Source organism: Amia ocellicauda, chromosome 7, assembly GCF_036373705.1.
Source record: "Amia ocellicauda isolate fAmiCal2 chromosome 7, fAmiCal2.hap1, whole genome shotgun sequence".
NCBI lineage: Eukaryota > Metazoa > Chordata > Actinopteri > Amiiformes > Amiidae > Amia > Amia ocellicauda.
The window spans coordinates 33,134,764-33,154,112 of record NC_089856.1 but is presented as its reverse complement, the minus strand read 5'-3'; the positions used below and the strand labels follow the sequence as shown (position 1 = coordinate 33,154,112).

General features: G+C 37.8%; 1 protein-coding gene across 1 annotated transcript; it reads left to right on the top strand.

Moving 5' to 3' along the window:
* Positions 1 to 1,365: 1,365 nt before the first annotated feature.
* LOC136753296 (vesicle-associated membrane protein 2) lies at positions 1,366 to 17,218 on the top strand. The gene is made up of 5 exons (XM_066709277.1): positions 1,366 to 1,450; positions 12,324 to 12,453; positions 13,275 to 13,433; positions 14,194 to 14,245; positions 15,083 to 17,218. Coding segments are annotated over exons 1-5 (360 nt in total). The 5' UTR covers positions 1,366 to 1,448; the 3' UTR covers positions 15,100 to 17,218.
* Positions 17,219 to 19,349: the final 2,131 nt, after the last annotated feature.

Genomic DNA, 19,349 nt, shown 5'->3' with positions numbered 1-19,349 from the left:
AGTCAATTTGTGCTGTGTGTTAGAGGGACAAATTATTTTTATTTTTTTAGATGTTCTGCCTCTTTGAATCGCAGTTCTACAATTGACAATGTAGAAGAGGTGTGTAGTCCATTAGATTATAGAGCATAGAAATCCTCCATTGGGAATTTATTCTCCAGCTATTGGAGTTGGAATCTAAGTCTCGGGAGAGGGGTCAGATGGGGGGCGGGGGGGGGGGAGGTTATTATTTATCTTGCCTTGTCCACCTGGCCAGGACATCATTCCCTCAGTCAAGCAAGCTCAAAACCAATCGATACACATTATTATACTCCATCTATCAGTCGTATTGTGCAGCCCAAGCTCCTGAATTATTTGTACAGGTTTGCAGAACATTCATATGTCAAATAGTGGATACTTGGCATTAATTTAAATTTTGATCCTTATGTTCCAACTTGAAGCCTCTGGGTTGCAACATGAATAGCAGTCTTCATTTATTGTCCATTACACGTTAATATAGTTGTGCAGCAATATATGTGCCTTTTTTTATTTCATAATGTTAATATGACGTGTTCTTTCTAAATATATATGCAATAAAAAAGCAATTACAGACCGGCTTTGATACGTGCATCTGTATGAGGAGTATAGTCTTGCTATACAGTATTAGTCAGCCCAAGCATTAGTCGTTGCGATCTATGGATTCTTGAAAACCAAAACAGAAAATAAAGATGACAGTTTTCACAACACATTTACGACATTTATTTCAATTTGTTGATTGCAAGAATTCCTTCGTGTAATTCTACTTGCATTCAGAGCTCAGCTGGTGCAAGATATTCTTTTGTTTTGGGATGGAAACACACCTCCGGCCTGTTTCATTCATCCTTATTGTGGGGAAAGCTGTAGCTACCTTGTGACTCCCTGTGCATTCTCCTGGCTTAGTTATGGAGAAAGAGGAATCTGTCTTGAAGACTTTGAACAAACACTTACCCGGTGGCCTGAGTCTTGTCCTCATGGTTGAAAACGTTAGTGTGGCAATCTAATTCAGACGTTTACAACATAAATGTTTAAACCGACAGACCGAATAAAAAGCACAAATTGTAGCAACGTTTTGATCGTGTTCAAACACAAGTTTTACAGAATCAAGAAGCGACAATTGGCAATGCAACTTAAGTTTTTGATTAATTACTAGCTATACATTTTATTTTAGGTGCACCATTAATACATATGCATTACAATACTTGTGTGTGTGTATATATCTATGTATATGTATGTATGCAAAACTCGGCTTTATAATTTCTTCGGCATAAGAAACCACGTTTTCCACAGCGCCAACGTGTTCTTGGGTGTAGCAGTACCCGGATGCCGTGCACTCAATGGTTTTTACTGGATTCAAAAGCCATCTTTGTTAGCGGCAGCTGAAGAATCGGACTTAGTGCCCAGACTGCAGCTTCAAGCTATATCACATAGCGACAATGTAAGTACCAGTGAAAAGTGCGTGTTACAAGTTAGCTGGTTCATGTGCTTTAAATGATGTCTAGTGCGGGGGTTTGGGTAGGGACGTGATGGAAGAAATGTGGGTGCTGTCCTTAAGTAATGGTGCTGAATGAAGTCGGCGAGCTACTGGTGGCGACGGGCTATAGTACCCGTAAGCTCACAAAAAGAGCACTGAACGGAGTTTTCAGACCGGTGCCGTTTTTCAGTAATCGCTTCATTTTGTACCAAGTCCTTCTGTTCATGAGACTGAATTCCGAGTAAAACGTGTGATTTCCCCTCACAAAGTTAACTATTCCAGTATGGACATTGTAACTTGTTGCGAAGGGAGGGCGGGGAAGCGGTTGCAGGCAAAGAAAGAGAATAATAGATAACATCTATATGGATTTATTATTATTATTATTATTTAAATCTCTGCATTATACTTTAAAGACACTGTGCAGTAAACTACAGGATCTCTGCGAGTTGCCTCAGTTGTTGGTGTTTTTCAGTGGGGGTGGGGGTGACGCTGTGGTGCTCAAGTTGACTATTTTAACCCTGTTTTCGCGTCATTTCATTCAATTGTGTTGTCATTTCAACTGTAGTTATTTATATTTTCAGACCAAGGATTCGCCATATAGGAAACATAAGCGCATTTGATTGAATTGTGCTAAAATTGGGTGTGTACACGTTAGACCGCCGATCTGTTGATTTTTATTTAAATGTAAAGCAACATCTGAATTCTTTAGTAAATAGTGAGGATAAAACACACAACAGAAAACCACCTGTAATATCACATTTTTCATTGTATCTTCATAAAAGTTCATTGAAACCTTCTTAAACAGCAATTGTTTTACTAATACGCATTACCTTTGTCACTGACTGTGTTGTATCTCGTGGTGTGACAAAATATTACATATAACTCACTTAGGATTTGTGAGTTAAAATATATATATTTTGTTACTTTAACAAAACTTCATTTGTTAGAATACTTTTGTGTGATATACACTCACCTAAAGGATTATTAGGAACACCATACTAATACTGTGTTTGACCCCCTTTCGCCTTCAGAACTGCCTTAATTCTACGTGGCATTGATTCAACAAGGTGCTGAAAGCATTCTTTAGAAATGTTGGCCCATATTGATAGGATAGCATCTTGCAGTTGATGGAGATTTGTGGGATGCACATCCAGGGCACGAAGCTCCCGTTCCACCACATCCCAAAGATGCTCTATTGGGTTGAGATCTGGTGACTGTGGGGGCCAGTTTAGTACAGTGAACTCATTGTCATGTTCAAGAAACCAATTTGAAATGATTCGACCTTTGTGACATGGTGCATTATCCTGCTGGAAGTAGCCATCAGAGGATGGGTACATGGTGGTCATAAAGGGATGGACATGGTCAGAAACAATGCTCAGGTAGGCCGTGGCATTTAAACGATGCCCAATTGGCACTAAGGGGCCTAAAGTGTGCCAAGAAAACATCCCCCACACCATTACACCACCACCACCAGCCTGCACAGTGGTAACAAGGCATGATGGATCCATGTTCTCATTCTGTTTACGCCAAATTCTGACTCTACCATCTGAATGTCTCAACAGAAATCGAGACTCATCAGACCAGGCAACATTTTTCCAGTCTTCAACTGTCCAATTTTGGTGAGCTTGTGCACATTGTAGCCTCTTTTTCCTATTTGTAGTGGAGATGAGTGGTACCCGGTGGGGTCTTCTGCTGTTGTAGCCCATCCGCCTCAAGGTTGTACATGCTGTGGCTTCACAAATGCTTTGCTGCATACCTCGGTTGTAACGAGTGGTTATTTCAGTCAAAGTTGCTCTTCTATCAGCTTGAATCAGTCGGCCCATTCTCCTCTGACCTCTAGCATCAACAAGGCATTTTCGCCCACAGGACTGCCGCATACTGGATGTTTTTCCCTTTTCACACCATTCTTTGTAAACCCTAGAAATGGTTGTGCGTGAAAATCCCAGTAACTGAGCAGATTGTGAAATACTCAGACCGGCCCGTCTGGCACCAACAACCATGCCACGCTCAAAATTGCTTAAATCACCTTTCTTTCCCATTCAGACATTCAGTTTGGAGTTCAGGAGATTGTCTTGACCAGGACCACACCCCTAAATGCATTGAAGCAACTGCCATGTGATTGGTTGGTTAGATAATTACATTAATGAGAAATTGAACAGGTGTTCCTAATAATCCTTTAGGTGAGTGTATATAATAGTGAGGGAAAAAAGTATTTGATCCCCTGCTGATTTTGTACGTTTGCCCACTGACAAAGAAATGATCAGTCTATAATTTTAATGGTAGGTGTATTTTAACAGTGAGAGACAGAATAACAACAAACAAATCCAGAATAACGCATTTCAAAAAAGTTATAAATTGATCTGCATGATAATGAGGGAAATAAGTATTTGATCCCCTATCAATCAGCAAGATTTCTGGCTCCCAGGTGTCTTTTATACAGGTAACGAGCTGAGATTAGGAGCACTCTCTTAAAGGGAGTGCTCCTAATCTCAGCTCGTTACCTGTATAAAAGACACCTGTCCACAGAAGCAATCAATCAATCAGATTCCAAGCTCTCCACCATGGCCAAGACCGAACAGCTGTCCAAGGATGTCAGGGACAAGATTGTAGACCTACACAAGGCTGGAATGGGCTACAAGACCATCGCCAAGCAGCTTGGTGAGAAGGTGACAACAGTTGGTGCGATTATTCGCAAATGGAAGAAACGCAAAATAACTGTCAGTCTCCCTCGGTCTGGGGCTCCATGCAAGATCTCACCTCATGGAGTTTCAATGATCATGAGAACGGTGAGGAATCAGCCCAGAACTACACGGGAGGATCTTGTTAATGATCTCAAGGCAGCTGGGACCATAGTCACCAAGAAAACAATTGGTAACGCACTACGCCATGAAGGACTGAAATCCTGCAGCGCCCGCAAGGTCCCCCTGCTCAAGAAAGCACATGTACAGGCCCGTCTGAAGTTTGCCAATGAACATCTGAATGATTCAGGGGAGACCTGGGTGAAAGTGTTGTGGTCAGATGAGACCAAAATCGAGCTCTTTGGCATCAACTCAACTCGCCGTGTTTGGAGGAGGAGGAATGACCCCAAGAACACCATCCCCATCGTCAAACATGGAGGTGGAAACATTATGCTTTGGGTGTGTTTTTCTGCTAAGGGGACAGGACAACTGCACCGCATCAAAGGGATGATGGACGGGGCCAGGTACCGTCAAATCTTGGGTGAGAACCTCCTTCCCTGAGCCAGGGCATTGAAAATGGGTCGTGGATGGGTATTCCAGCATGACAATGACCCAAAACACACAGCCAAGGCAACAAAGGAGTGGCTCAAGAAGAAGCACATTAAGGTCCTGGAGTGGCCTAGCCAGTCTCCAGACCTTAATCCCATAGAAAATCTGTGGAGGGAGCTGAAGGTTCGAGTTGCCAAACGTCAGCCTGGAAACCTTAATGACTTGGAGAGGATCTGCAAAGAGGAGTGGGACAAAATCCCTCCTGAGATGTGTGCAAACCTGGTGGCCAACTACAAGAAACGTCTGACCTCTGTGATTGCCAACAAGGGTTTTGCCACCAAGTGCTAAGTCAAAGGGATCAAATACTTATTTCCCTCATTAACATGCAAATCAATTTATAACTTTTTTGAAATGCGTTTTTCTGGATTTGTTTGTTGTTATTCTGTCTCTCACTGTTAAAATACACCTACCATTAAAATTATAGACTGATCATTTCTTTGTCAGTGGGCAAACGTACAAAATCAACAGGGGATCAAATACTTTTTTCCCTCACTGTATATACATATACACTCACCTAAAGGATTATTAGGAACACCTGTTCAATTTCTCATTAATGCAATTATCTAACCAACCAATCACATGGCAGTTGCTTCAATGCATTTAGGGGTGTGGTCCTGGTCAAGACAATCTCCTGAACTCCAAACTGAATGTCTGAATGGGAAAGAAAGGTGATTTAAGCAATTTTGAGCGTGGCATGGTTGTTGGTGCCAGACGGGCCTGTCTGAGTATTTCACAATCTGCTCAGTTACTGGGATTTTCACGCACAACCATTTCTAGGGTTTACAAAGAATGGTGTGAAAAGGGAAAAACATCCAGTATGCGGCAGTCCTGTGGGGGAAAATGCCTTGTTGATGCTAGAGGTCAGAGGAGAATGGGCCGACTGATTCAAGCTGATAGAAGAGCAACTTTGACTGAAATAACCACTCGTTACAACCGAGGTATGCAGCAAAGCATTTGTGAAGCCACAACACGTACAACCTTGAGGCGGATGGGCTACAACAGCAGAAGACCCCACCGGGTACCACTCATCTCCACTACAAATAGGAAAAAGAGGCTACAATTTGCACAAGCTCACCAAAATTGGACAGTTGAAGACTGGAAAAATGTTGCCTGGTCTGATGAGTCTCGATTTCTGTTGAGACATTCAGATGGTAGAGTCAGAATTTGGCGTAAACAGAATGAGAACATGGATCCATCATGCCTTGTTACCACTGTGCAGGCTGGTGGTGGTGGTGTAATGGTGTGGGGGATGTTTTCTTGGCACACTTTAGGCCCCTTAGTGCCAATTGGGCATCGTTTAAATGCCACGGCCTACCTGAGCATTGTTTCTGACCATGTCCATCCCTTTATGACCACCATGTACCCATCCTCTGATGGCTACTTCCAGCAGGATAATGCACCATGTCACAAAGGTCGAATCATTTCAAATTGGTTTCTTGAACATGACAATGAGTTCACTGTACTAAACTGGCCCCCACAGTCACCAGATCTCAACCCAATAGAGCATCTTTGGGATGTGGTGGAATGGGAGCTTCGTGCCCTGGATGTGCATCCCACAAATCTCCATCAACTGCAAGATGCTATCCTATCAATATGGGCCAACATTTCTAAAGAATGCTTTCAGCACCTTGTTGAATCAATGCCACGTAGAATTAAGGCAGTTCTGAAGGCGAAAGGGGGTCAAACACAGTATTAGTATGGTGTTCCTAATAATCCTTTAGGTGAGTGTATATAAAATATAAAATATAAAAATGACTATTCCAGCCACAATGTACTATATGTTCAACATGTTGGTTTCAAATAACTGTACAGTGTTATTAGCCTTCCACACAAATGAGTAACCCTACAGTAACTGCAAGTATGGAATAAATTGACAATATTTTCAGGATTTTAACCTAAATAACTTAAATGCCACCTCATACTGTGGAAAATTGATATTGTGGGTGTGTAAATAAGACTGGTGGACTGATTTGCTGCTTCAGGTGCTATTAATTGAGCAGGGCATTTAAAATGTATCCCAGATCTGAGAAATTAAGTTCTTGTGGCGTTTAAAGTTGATGTTGATCATGGTTTCAGTGCCAAGCAGTTGTGGGATAATGCTGGACCAGGTCTGCATAACAGGATCTGTAGAGAAATGTCACCTTTGCATACTCCCCTTTACAGCTGAATTTAGTGTCTAGTTGTTGAATTGAAGTACACGTTGATGAAACGTGTTTGTTGCAGGTGTTTATTTTTGCTAACCATCAATTTCTCCAGTAGTCTGTTATCATAAATTACAGATGTGTTCATTTTTAGCAACACTCAGGGGACAGTGCAATTTAATGTATACACCAAAATTATAATTCGCAAGATCGAACACAGCCTATTATCACTGCATTAGCACGATTTGCAAGAGCAGAAGAGTGATTCATATTTCCTCTGTGGCATCCCATGGGGAACTGAAAATGACTCCTTTCACGCTTAGCTGAAAAAGCTTCGGAAATGTACAAATATGGTCAGCTTTAAATATTACATCCCTAGTACTCATGTGTTGATGGGTCACACTGAAAGGAGTTAGCATGACACTTACTCAAACCACGTGTGATCAGTTGGATGAATGCCTTATTTTAGTTTAAGAGCTAGTCTAAATAATGTGACTAAACCAGGGAACCATCAGCAAACAGGAATGAATACAAACAGGATTTATGCATCTGCTGTTTAACATAGTGATCTCATTTTTTCCAGCATTGGCTGTTGAATAGAATAATCAATTACAAAGTAGTCAATTACATTTATGTTTAAAACATAAATAAAAATGAACTTGATTATTTGAAGAGCTTATTTATTTAAAATGGAGGTTAAATGCAAAAGACAAGTTTAAAGAAAACTAATTGGAGCAACCTTGATCCTACATCACTTTTACAGTTGTGCATACATGCTGGGGGAAGACCAGTGTTTCCCTGGTTATTTATTAAGCTTGAACTTTAAATCGCTGAAGTCTTTCTATAAATTGCAGCTTTTCCAAATTAGTACTAATACATTCTCCTGTGGGGATTTGAATACCTGCACCTTCCCCTCACCCCCCTTACTTTGTAAATTCATTACAACTTCAGCACTTACTTCTAATAAAATCTTTAATGCAATATATGGAATTGTAGTGACTCCAACACAATTACCATCACTTTCAGCTTAAAGAGCCTAGTAATTGTAGTGCAATATGAACTTACTATTAGTTAATTGTCCTGTCGTTCAATTTCTTTAGTCCTTTATGCTTTACAGTGTGCTTCTATAGTATTATGAACTGCGGTGTTCCCTTCTTTTCTATACTAATTTTTAAATCACTTTAAGCACTGTTTTAATGATATAAAATACAGTAAGTAGTGCATGTGTTATAACACGGAAGAACATCGGTATCATGTAAAATCAGAAAAAGTTCCACCCTGGCATTCTGTCCATTGATACTTAGCACACACTATTCGCCATTCATCTTCTTTAAGGGAGACTCCTGAATGTATGATTCATAACTGCACATTTCATTCTCTACAGCCCCTTGATAATGTAAGCTTGATTACAGAGGGCACTTATAAGGATTAATTCCAGGGGCATGATCTAAAAAAAAAAAAAATGCATCTTCATGGTAGACAAGTTAATAAGGGGAGCAGCAGACCCAGAGATCCCTGTAGTGTCGGAAATCCCCCATGATGTCTCGGAGAGGTACCAATAATTATCTGTGCAGTGAACTAACAAACATGTCTTCCTTAAATTAGCTGGGTGTTTAATCCCATTTAAATGTCTCTTAAGACTCCATAGGACCCAGGTTTGGTCACAGGCATGATCAATGGGGTCTACCTTGATCATTTAATGTTTTAAGACCCCAAGCTTTTTAAAATTGTTTTTGCACAAATACACTTGTTCTGCGCAAGACATGTTGCTACACTCCTTACGACATACACAGATTGATTGGCCAATGCAGTAGTAAAACTTCTTACCTTACGATCTTAAATGTAATTGAGAGTATTGCAATCACAGTCTACTAGTCAGCTAGTTATTCTATAGACATATTCCATAGGTGTGGAAAATATTAAATATTTCAGCTGCTCTATATACCGGTTTCTTGCATACCTTTCTCTTGTATATGATGATGATGATGATGATGTAGTCATATTAACAATATTTCCATCTTTAAGGCTCACAGCAAGAAGCGTAGGAGTGGGTGACACACAGTGACTGTCCTCTTGACTTGTGTTGATGAGAAACGGGGACATTTCTCTCATATGGATTCGATAAGAAAGACTAAGTCCTGATTCTTTTTATGGCAATACTAACTATTGCAATTGAACTAGGTTGAAATTTAAAGTAGAAACACATTTATTTGAATGCCCTTTTTGCTTCTTTAGTTTCGTTATGCTGTGGAGGTTAGCTCACACCAGTGTAATTGGAAACCCTGCATTATTGCAAGAATATTCAAATTGATTTACTTGACAACTAATGTTGATGATTAATAGGGCACAGAATGAGTTTCATATTGTATGGGAAAAGGGAGCGGGGGGGACTGACATTCCAACCTCAAGTAAATCTATGTATTTTCCGTGACAAAACTTAGACTAATCTTAACATTATGAATATCAACTGTAGGAGATGTTATATGGATGTGTTATAAAATCCAAATAACAAGCACAAAACTTGCAGCAGAGTGTTCTATTGATTTGCAATATGATTAATTCTGTATTTTTTTTTAAATGATGTGCTAAACAATCTCAATCCCAATCCTTATGCAGTCTAGTGAGAGACAGTGGGAGTGAAATGTGCATGACTCTTTTAAAACTCATTGATGTTATGGTTTTTCACAACTTCTTGTTTTTGCTGATATGGGATGACGTGAAGTTATTCATCAAGTGTTGTAAGAAGAACCCAAAAGCATCACACTTTTAGATATAGAATTGTGAATACATTTTGAAGATATTGGCCTTACTAGATTTTTTTTTTTTTTTTTTTTAGTCAAATTTATCATCTTTAACAGCACACGTTTCGATGTTGGAACGTTATACAGCTGTATAGAACTGTTATTGCTCATACTTAACCTAAACCCATGAGGAAGTATAACCAAATTATAAATGGTAATCAGAAATTATTCTGGGGATAATTGAGTGTTTTCTCTTCCATTAGGACAGGAGTTGTTTATAGATGCTAAAGATTTGCAATGCTAGTCCAGAAGATATTCTGTTGTTTTCATAAATAAAAATTAGATGAATTTGATTGCTACATTTAATTTTATTGCATAATGTAGTGATATTTCTCAAAATTATGCTCCCCTACTCAAACTTAATGTAACAGTTTGTTGTACAATTGCAATTGGAGACATCCACAGTATCTATTTTCTGTACTTTCGTGAGTTAACTCCATAGTTAACACCTAGTCATGAGGAAATGAGTCAGTGCCCACAGTCTGGTTGCCAGGTAGCAGAGAACGATTTTCTCCAAGGTTCTGGAATGTGTTTCAGTGTGGTATTTGTTTTAATTCATTGGTGAATATGTTGTGTTTGCCTACATACACAGATTTAAAGACCAAAAACTAAGTAGAAATCAGAACATTTTAGAAGTACTTGCGGATATAAATTATATATACATAATGTGTGGATATAAATTATGCATATGAATGTGTCTGAATGTGTAATTATTTTTATTTTCCCCTTTTAGGAAAGTGACATGATTGCAGAAGCATATTTAACCTGTTCACTAGATGTTACTGTTTGTTTTCATAGCATACAATTACTTTTCTTTACATTTTGTTAGACATTTACACTTCAATTGATATATAATAGTAGTATTAGAAGAACAATGATGGAAATCATGTATCAACTCATTGTGCATTGTATTAATATAAAATTGTGACATGATTACCTTTATAAGCCTGGTTATATCTTAATAGCCTGAATACAATTGATATGGATGTGTAGCTCAAATGCTGCAGGTTAAAATCCCTTATTTTTAGGAACAGACCATTTCACCAGCATACAGTGAAGGTAGGTGTTTGATGTAATTTTCTGTTAAGAATCAGTTACTACCTGAGATTCAATTTAAATGTGCACGCCTAAAGTATACCTTTTGTTATACCCTAACAATGAATTAATAAAAAGTTAGAATCATTTACAATTTTAGCATGTTTAAAGCAAGCATGTGTCAGGTAGGCAAATACAGTGCTAGAAATCCTGTTTCTGCCTGCAACACCGTTTATATGGTGACACATCCTAACACAATTTCCTGCATGCTGTTTATGTCAAATGGTACTTCAAATTTAAAGATGCCATTTTTTCTGCTTTGCGCAACCAAGCCTAACTGCATGTGGGTGTGCACATTAAATTTGGTAAAGCTGGCTGTTCTGTAATACATCCGGCTTAATGAATAACCATCTCCTCCCGCCTGCCCACTGCAATCCTCTCAAGTGAAAGGGCACAAGAGGGCAGGTGCAGATGGTCTATACAGATCAAGCCAATGACCAGAAACTGATCTCCTGTTAATTTTGTCTGACCCTTTTCACTCCTGTTCCTCGAACAAAACACACTGAGCCATCTACTCATACATAGTATCACACACGCACACACACACATAATTAATCCTTTAAACTTCATTGTCGTAGTTATAGTTATGGAAAAGCAAAGACTACAATCTATGGTTGCTATACCATCACTATTTGTTATTTATTTCCCTCAGCTGGAACATTGGCTACCTTTTTGTTTCCTTTATGTTGAATGTATTAGTTTGTCTGTTTGTTTAACATGAACTTTGATAGTAAATCAGCTTTTTCAACCTGCAGCTCAAGCAAAGTACAATCAATAGAAACAGATGTAATACCAGAGATGCTAGAGCAGTGGTTTTCAAACCAGTCCTGGAGTACCCCCTGCTCTGCTGGTTTTTGTTATAACCGAGGTCGTAATTGCTTAATTGAATCCTTAATTGAACTAACAAAGCAATATACAGTTAAATAAAGTAAATAAGACCTTGGTTGGAACAAAAACCAGCAGGGCATGGGGTACTCCAGGACCGGTTTGAAAACCACTGTGCTAGAGCAATTATGTCAAACAGAAACTGACAACTGTCAAAACAGCGGTCATGTTTTCATATATTTTTTTGATATATAAAAAACGTTTATAAGGTTACTTAATAATATATATATATATATAATGTGTATATTAATGTATCTTTCGGTGTTGCTGTACTTTTATAAGTGGAGCAAGCCATGTTTTAGGAGAAAGCTTCTGCTTTCCTCAGCACTATCCACTGTATTTTTTGCACTTTGTATTGTGCTTATATTTTGTCGCCCTGGATAAGGGCGTCTGCTAAGAACTAAATAATAATAATAATAATAATAATAATAATAATAATAATAATAATGGGTCCAGCAGATTGTTCTTTTCTGTATGACCTGATACCCCTTGAAATTAGTGTCTATGGGATTAATGCAAATATATATATATATATATATTGTGAGAAGTGGATGGGGTTTAAGAGCAGCTTCTGATGTCAACTTTCTCATTCTCTCTTGAATGCTCATGTGTTTTCTCTGGCATTCAGGTCCACTTCAGGACAGTCCCAGGGGCCTCTGAATGCAGGGGTTAATCCAGAGTGTGTGGCCCCACCAGCGCAGCCCCCCAACACTACCAGCAACAAGCGCATCCAGCAGTCACAGGCCCAGGTGAAGGAGGTCAGTACAGTCAAATCTACTCATCTGATCACCATAATTGTCTATGTGTATTACTTTGAACTTCCAGAAGGGGGCCACCTTCCTTCTTTATACATATATATTATTTTTTAATTACTGTATATGATTTTCTCAAGAATGACTAAGTCTCTGGTTAAAACCAGCAAAGAAAAGAAGATAAAAAATAATGTGAGCTTAATTCTAACACCAAATGTACTTGCCTGTGTCTGTGGTAGCTGTAATATGTACACCACATGCACATACATGTTTGAACCGGCAGCTACATTGAGATTACAGAATATTACATTTCTTCACAGAACAGATGTTTTTTCCATTTGTTCTCTAAACAATGTAGCCTAGCACCAGTATTTTCCCTTTCTCTATAATTAGCATTCCTTGGTTGGTTAATAAGTGGAAACCATGTATGTCAGCACTTTCCTTTAAAGGAAATCAGTATTATCCCCCGAGACCACCGATATTCCAGCCAAGAACAAGCTGTACAGTTTCCATTTAAATTTGGTTCAGTTTGAAAATATGTATTTCTGTCTTTGTTTATTTGTTTATTTTGCTGAGAACTGGTCAGTTCAAATAGGAGGTGAAATCGTGGCTCTGGAACTAAACTATGTGGCCACCCCTTTATAGTTATTCACAGCTGCATCTGAGGAAAATGAACTGAATATATATGAATATGCATTCAAATTTAAGTAGGTTTACTGTTACAAGAGTCACAAACAGGTGAAGGGCTGATACATTTAACAAAGAGAATCAGTTCAGGCATTCAGTTTTAGGAAATGTTGGCATGGTTTGAGATGCTGTGATTTCAGGTTGTGGATGTCATGAGGATGAACATGGAGAAGGTGATGGAGAGAGACACCAAGCTCTCAGAACTGGATGACCGTGCAGATGCCCTTCAGGCTGGTGCATCCCAATTTGAGACCAGTGCTGCCAAACTGAAGAGAAAAAATTGGTGGAAAAACTGCAAGGTACAGCCACAGAACCAGTGTTGTTTGTGCTTGTTGGTGCTGTGTTGGATACTGTGACTCACAGACCTGGCACAAGTTTAAACAGAGCGTTCATTCACCACCTCTCCTTTTAAAGGGACTTTCGTTTTCTGCTGATGTGTGGGTGGAGTTTATGTGAAGAATGAATTGGGAACTTTTTGCTCCGAGCTCCGGGTGCAGAATTTGCTTGTGCTTTCGAACTCCATGTAGATTTCAGAGACTGTGATTTAACTGAATAATAATAATAATACAAATACATAATTGTTGTCTAATGCTGTGTTTGAAAACCTTTAAAAATGTATAATTACTGTCAGTAAATGGAGAACAAGTTGCCATGGGCTTAACAAATCGTCCTGTTAGTATTTTGCTTGGGAACATCCTTTTGCTCATGCAGTGGTCTGCATTGTGCCACAAATGTCATGTCATAAAAAACACTCCTCTGCTCTCTCCCTGGGAGATTCAATCAAATGATCAGTACAGGTGGGTGTGAGTAGGCAGGCAATGTGTTGAACATCAATCTCACCTTCACCCACCAGCTCCATCAAAGGTGCTACAGTACTATTCCAAACTCAAAAATATAGAGCAAATCAGTATGGAATTTCTAGCACTGCAAAATAAATAATGTAGGTACATGTGTGTGTTTGTATGTGTACAATGGAATAAAACATAGCATATTCCTGAGGTTTTCCTGTTCATTTCTTCTGTACAACATGATGTAATTTTGCTGGTTTCTCTTCTACAGATGATGATTATACTGGGAGGAGTTTGTGCTGTCATTCTTATCATCATCATTGGTAAGCATAATTGTGACATTGCTGTTTTTAAAGTAGTTTTTGTGATTGTGGTGTCATTTTTTAAGTGATGAATACTTGTTGCATGATGCTGTTCTTGGCTATTACAAAATATAACAACCTAGCTCTATTAAGCATAGTGTATTCCTTTTGTTTTCCACGCAGAATTAAGTTTTCTTCCCTTTATTTCATCCTTTGTGACAATGTTATTAACACTTCTCAAAATCTCCTTCGGTCGAACACTGTGTTCAGTTTATACGTGGTACCTTTTTTAAGCGAATAAACACAAAGCAGGAAAACCCAACTTGACTTTTGATAAGCCAAAGCAGCAAAGAAAAATAAAACAATTTCTCAATTACACCTACTTAAAGAATTGTTTCAGGACCTGACGTGGGCCACACTTCAAAATGCACCATGTTTCTGAACAGTGATGCATCTTATTGCAAGCATTGTCATTTAGAAATTAGTTTGGTAATTGAGGTTAATTATAGGTTTTCTGTTTTGAATGTAATATAATGTTTTTATGCCTACTGCTTTTTAAACATGTGCTGTTTACTTTCTCACTCCCTGGAAGTTCCGTCATCAATTTGATAATCTTCATTTGTATTATCTGCACCACAATATTGTAATATATGAATGATATTATTATATACTTATTATTATATTATTATATACTGCATGAATCTGTAAGAATGCATGTTGATTTCCTGGAATTGGGTCAATCTTCACAAAATGAAGGGGTACATTATTTATAACACTGCTGTCATGGGGACTGGGGAGACTTCGGTCTTCTGAAGATTTGGTGATGTCATTGTTAAACACAGTCTCTCTTTTTTTCAGTTTATTTCTGCACCTAAAGAGCAGTGAAGATGATGGTATTGTGAGGCTTTGCTGTCTGGTAGTCCTTACCTTTCCTACAGTATCGTGACCTCAGCAGGAAGTGGTTGTGGCTGTTTGTTGTTCTGCTTCTAAATAATTGTAGAGAGTATGAGGGGGTCGCATGGTCACTGCTGCGGACCACTGTCTGTGACAACTACACCAGCTAAATACTGCCAAATGTTTATTTTTGTGTAAGTATTTCACATTGTCTGCAACATGCCTGACAAGGAGGAGAATTATAAATGACATTTTGATGTAATGTTGTTTTTTTCACTTTATTTGACATTTTCTTGTGGGCGGCATAACAATCATCTCAATGGCCTTCAGAAATGCTTGCTTTATGGCATTTGCCAAATACATACAGTATCTACAATACTTCCCACAATCCAATCTCTTTGTGTTATGTTATTTGTAGATACAATTATGTCCTTTGACATTGATGATAATTGCACAGTGGCTGTTTTATGTGCATTTATGCCCCCTGTAACAGCCTGAGCCAAACTTGTCTCATTTAGCCCCACATATTTACAGTAACTACTAGGAAAGTAAAACAAAATAACACATTTTAATAGTTAAATCTTTAACATCTATTATTTAACATTAAATAGTTTTCATATGAATCATAATGTTTCACTTCCAACTCAGACTGACAAAAACCCATAGAACCGCATATTTAGATTTAACCAGGAAGCTAACATTACATTCAACACTGTGGAAAATCAAGGACAGTGTCTCTTGCATACCTTTCAGATACCTTCTCATCTAGATGTAAACACACTCAGTGCACATTTTATGTGTTATTTGGCAAATTGCCTTTGTGAATTTCTGGTCCATTTAAATAATACATTGATATATGAAAATTAATAGTTTAATATACAGTTTTTAGAGGGGAAAAAAATGTTTTGTGCACACTTTATTCTGTACATTTGTTTTGATTCTTGTTTTTGTACCAATATATTCACAAGTGCTTGTTGGTATTGTAATTTTACAAGTGTAATGTTTGCATACTAAGAATATTATGTGAATAGTTTTGCTGTTGAGAGTACAAAAGTGCTTATGTAAGAGCTAACATGCAAATGTTTTATATGCATACTTTGTGTGGTAAGTCAACACTGTGCCCTTATTACAAAACCAGTCTAATCATATTCTTATAGTGCCTGGACTGAACTCAAGAAGCTTAATTACAGCTTCAAATTAAGACTTTTCTAAGTCCAAGTTATTTATCCAGTGGTGTATACATGTTTACACTGCAAAATAGTGACAGTGCACAAAGGCAGGGATGGTTTTGAGCATTCTAAAGTAGCATTCTAACTTGTACAGCTTTTTTGATGGTATTTTCTGTCTGTGGTGAAGTTGTGCCTTAAGCATATTACTTTACTTGATGTATATTCCGGTATGTAAAATGTTACCTTATGCAAGCTTTCATACAACATTACGTGTAGTAGAGCTACCTTTTCACTGGGCTGTGTTTTAAGGTATTGGTGATCCTAAGTATTTTCTCTTTGTACCCTATTTTCTTGCTAGCCACAGAACGTTAATAACTCACCATGCTCTCTGCTTCTTTACTTTGTAATGAACTTTGTCTGGTTTGTAAGAGGTATGACATTCCTTTGTAAAATAATATATGCCAATATGTTTTTGAAATGTAATGCCTATATTACATAATTAATCTCTCAAGCTTTTACCTGTGCAAACCAATGATATTGTATAAGTGCCAAAGTTGGAGATCAGTTTAAGATCATTCCCAATTCCTTAATGTTCTGCCTGGGAATTGCATGGTTAAACTGTTTTTGATTAACAATTACGTTTTGCATTTTGCAACTGTGATACTATTTATGATGGATATTTGGTATCATATTGTGTGCTTGACTTGATAAGTTGATGCGGTTAATTGGTATTGTACTCGTGTATTACATGTAAAAGCACACATGCATTTAGTTAAAAACACGTGTGAGTGTGTGTTTATTATATGTTCTTTAACTTCCCATGTTTTTAATCACCTGGACATGATCTTCAAATAAAAACAGGTATTGTGGTTGACCATCATGAATGAAAGATTGAGTGATATTTGTTAAATTATATGTGTTTACCCATTTACCCATGAGTCTTCAAATTATTTTTAGAAATCAACATTCCATTAATTGATGAGACTAAACATGTTCTTCATATATAACATTGATATCTGCAGTACAACTAAACTACATTTAGCATGCTACCATTTAGAAGTCCATCACATTGACTGATTTAATGTTCACTTTTCTTACAACACAGGTGTAAATTTATAACTAGAATTGTCCCAACTAAAAGTGGTACATCATGGCAAAAACATTTCTAAAATTAATACCAGAGACACTTAAAATGTATCCTTGTTAAACCTTTCTGATATCAACTACAGCGTGAAAAGTTCACCCATCATAGGAAATGTACAAAAAAGCAATATGTTTAGTAATCATACATTTTGTAAATAAAGGAAGACTATCATTATAAATTATTATTTTTAAAATGTCTAATTGAATTTCCATAATGGCTTGGTTAAACCATGTTTGATAATTGTTTATTGCTAGGCCTAACCATTTGGTAGGGTTAGGTTAGGTTATTAACCCTAACCATCACCAGAGTTAAAACACATGACCAATCCATAACTTAATCTCTTATTTGACCCTAAAGCTAATGAAAGATGTAAATAAATTCTCATGTTCTGAAGTTCAGAAACAGTATGTTTTCACGAGTAAATTTGCTCCTGAAAGGCACCATTGCTCTTTTAATGTTTCATTTAGATGCTGAGTAGCAGAAGACAAACAGGATTATACCATATGCTGGTGCTACCTTGATTATAATTGTATTGGTCTGCAGTGTGCTACAATTGCTAGGAATTTTATTTTATTTTTCAATCACATGTGTAGGAAGCATTTCTGCAATTCCATTTGCACCTACATTTGTGTCTGTATTGCTTCAGGTCAGTAAGCGTTACTGCAAATATGGTTCAGTGTGATGAATTGGCCTCCCTGTACACAGTTTCCTCTTACATAATGCAAAACATGATCTTTGTAGTTGTATAATGATGCAAAGTAAAACCTGACTCCATCTGAACATCATAACGCGTGTAGATGACTCATACTGCACAACACAACTCTCAGGGGCAGTAGTTGGTTTCATAAGCAGCTATTAATTACAGAATATACTTTAAAAAAATAATTGGGGTTCTTGTCTTTTTATTGGACACGTGTGTCACTTACTTTGTATTTCTAGTTTTTACATGCGTTAAGCTTCAACCCCAATCAATATTTTTCTTCATAGCCGAAATGCTTATACCCTGTGTTGTATAAACTTCTTCCACTCAGACAAGAAAGAGGCTGTCGAATTAGGTGGTGTTACACAACAGTCACCAGGACAGGCGACAAAGCAACTCCTGCAGCCTGGTGTCTGGGAGTCTTCTACCCCAAGTCTCTCATTACACAGACGATATTATTGAAAATCTCAATGCATACTTAATTTGAAATTATTTTATTTTAGGGTTTATATACTATACATAAAGCTATAAACATTATGCGCGCAATTTGACGTACAAGATCCATTGTGTGCCAAGAAATCGAGCTGCCTTTCAGTACAAATTAGCTTGATCAATACGTTACAGTAAAACTGGGCTGTAATTTGGAAGCATTTGCACACAATAGTTACTTCCAGAAATGCGATTATTATTATTATATATATATATAATCGCATATGTCATATATGACTATATGTTTTTGGTTTCATAACATAATCCAGTATGAATACGGAAGTAAACAACAAAAAAATAATTTACTACGCAAACGTGCTGCAAGTGTTTAACGAATGCGTAATCACTTGCATAACTTCTATGAACGTGTTCCCTCAAAGATGATACCCTATGCACCAAAAACAATTAACACGTATGTTGGGTTTGCAAATGTGCACTTACATGTATTATGTATGTCATAACAAATAAGCATGCACTGCTTGTATAAGCTTTTAGTCTACAGCTCCAGCACCCAATGCAAAATGATCTCCTCCTATAACATCAGTTCATTCAACAGAATTGTTTCACTCCACTACAGCCATCGCCCACTTCGGCTGCGTGGTGCCTGCAAACATGGGTTTCCATGTGAGTCTTATGACAGCCTTACATAAATAGAGTGGCGGCGGTCGCACCCAATGGGTGGCGATGTACGTCATATCCGCACATTTTCCATGGCAACCCAAGGCTTGT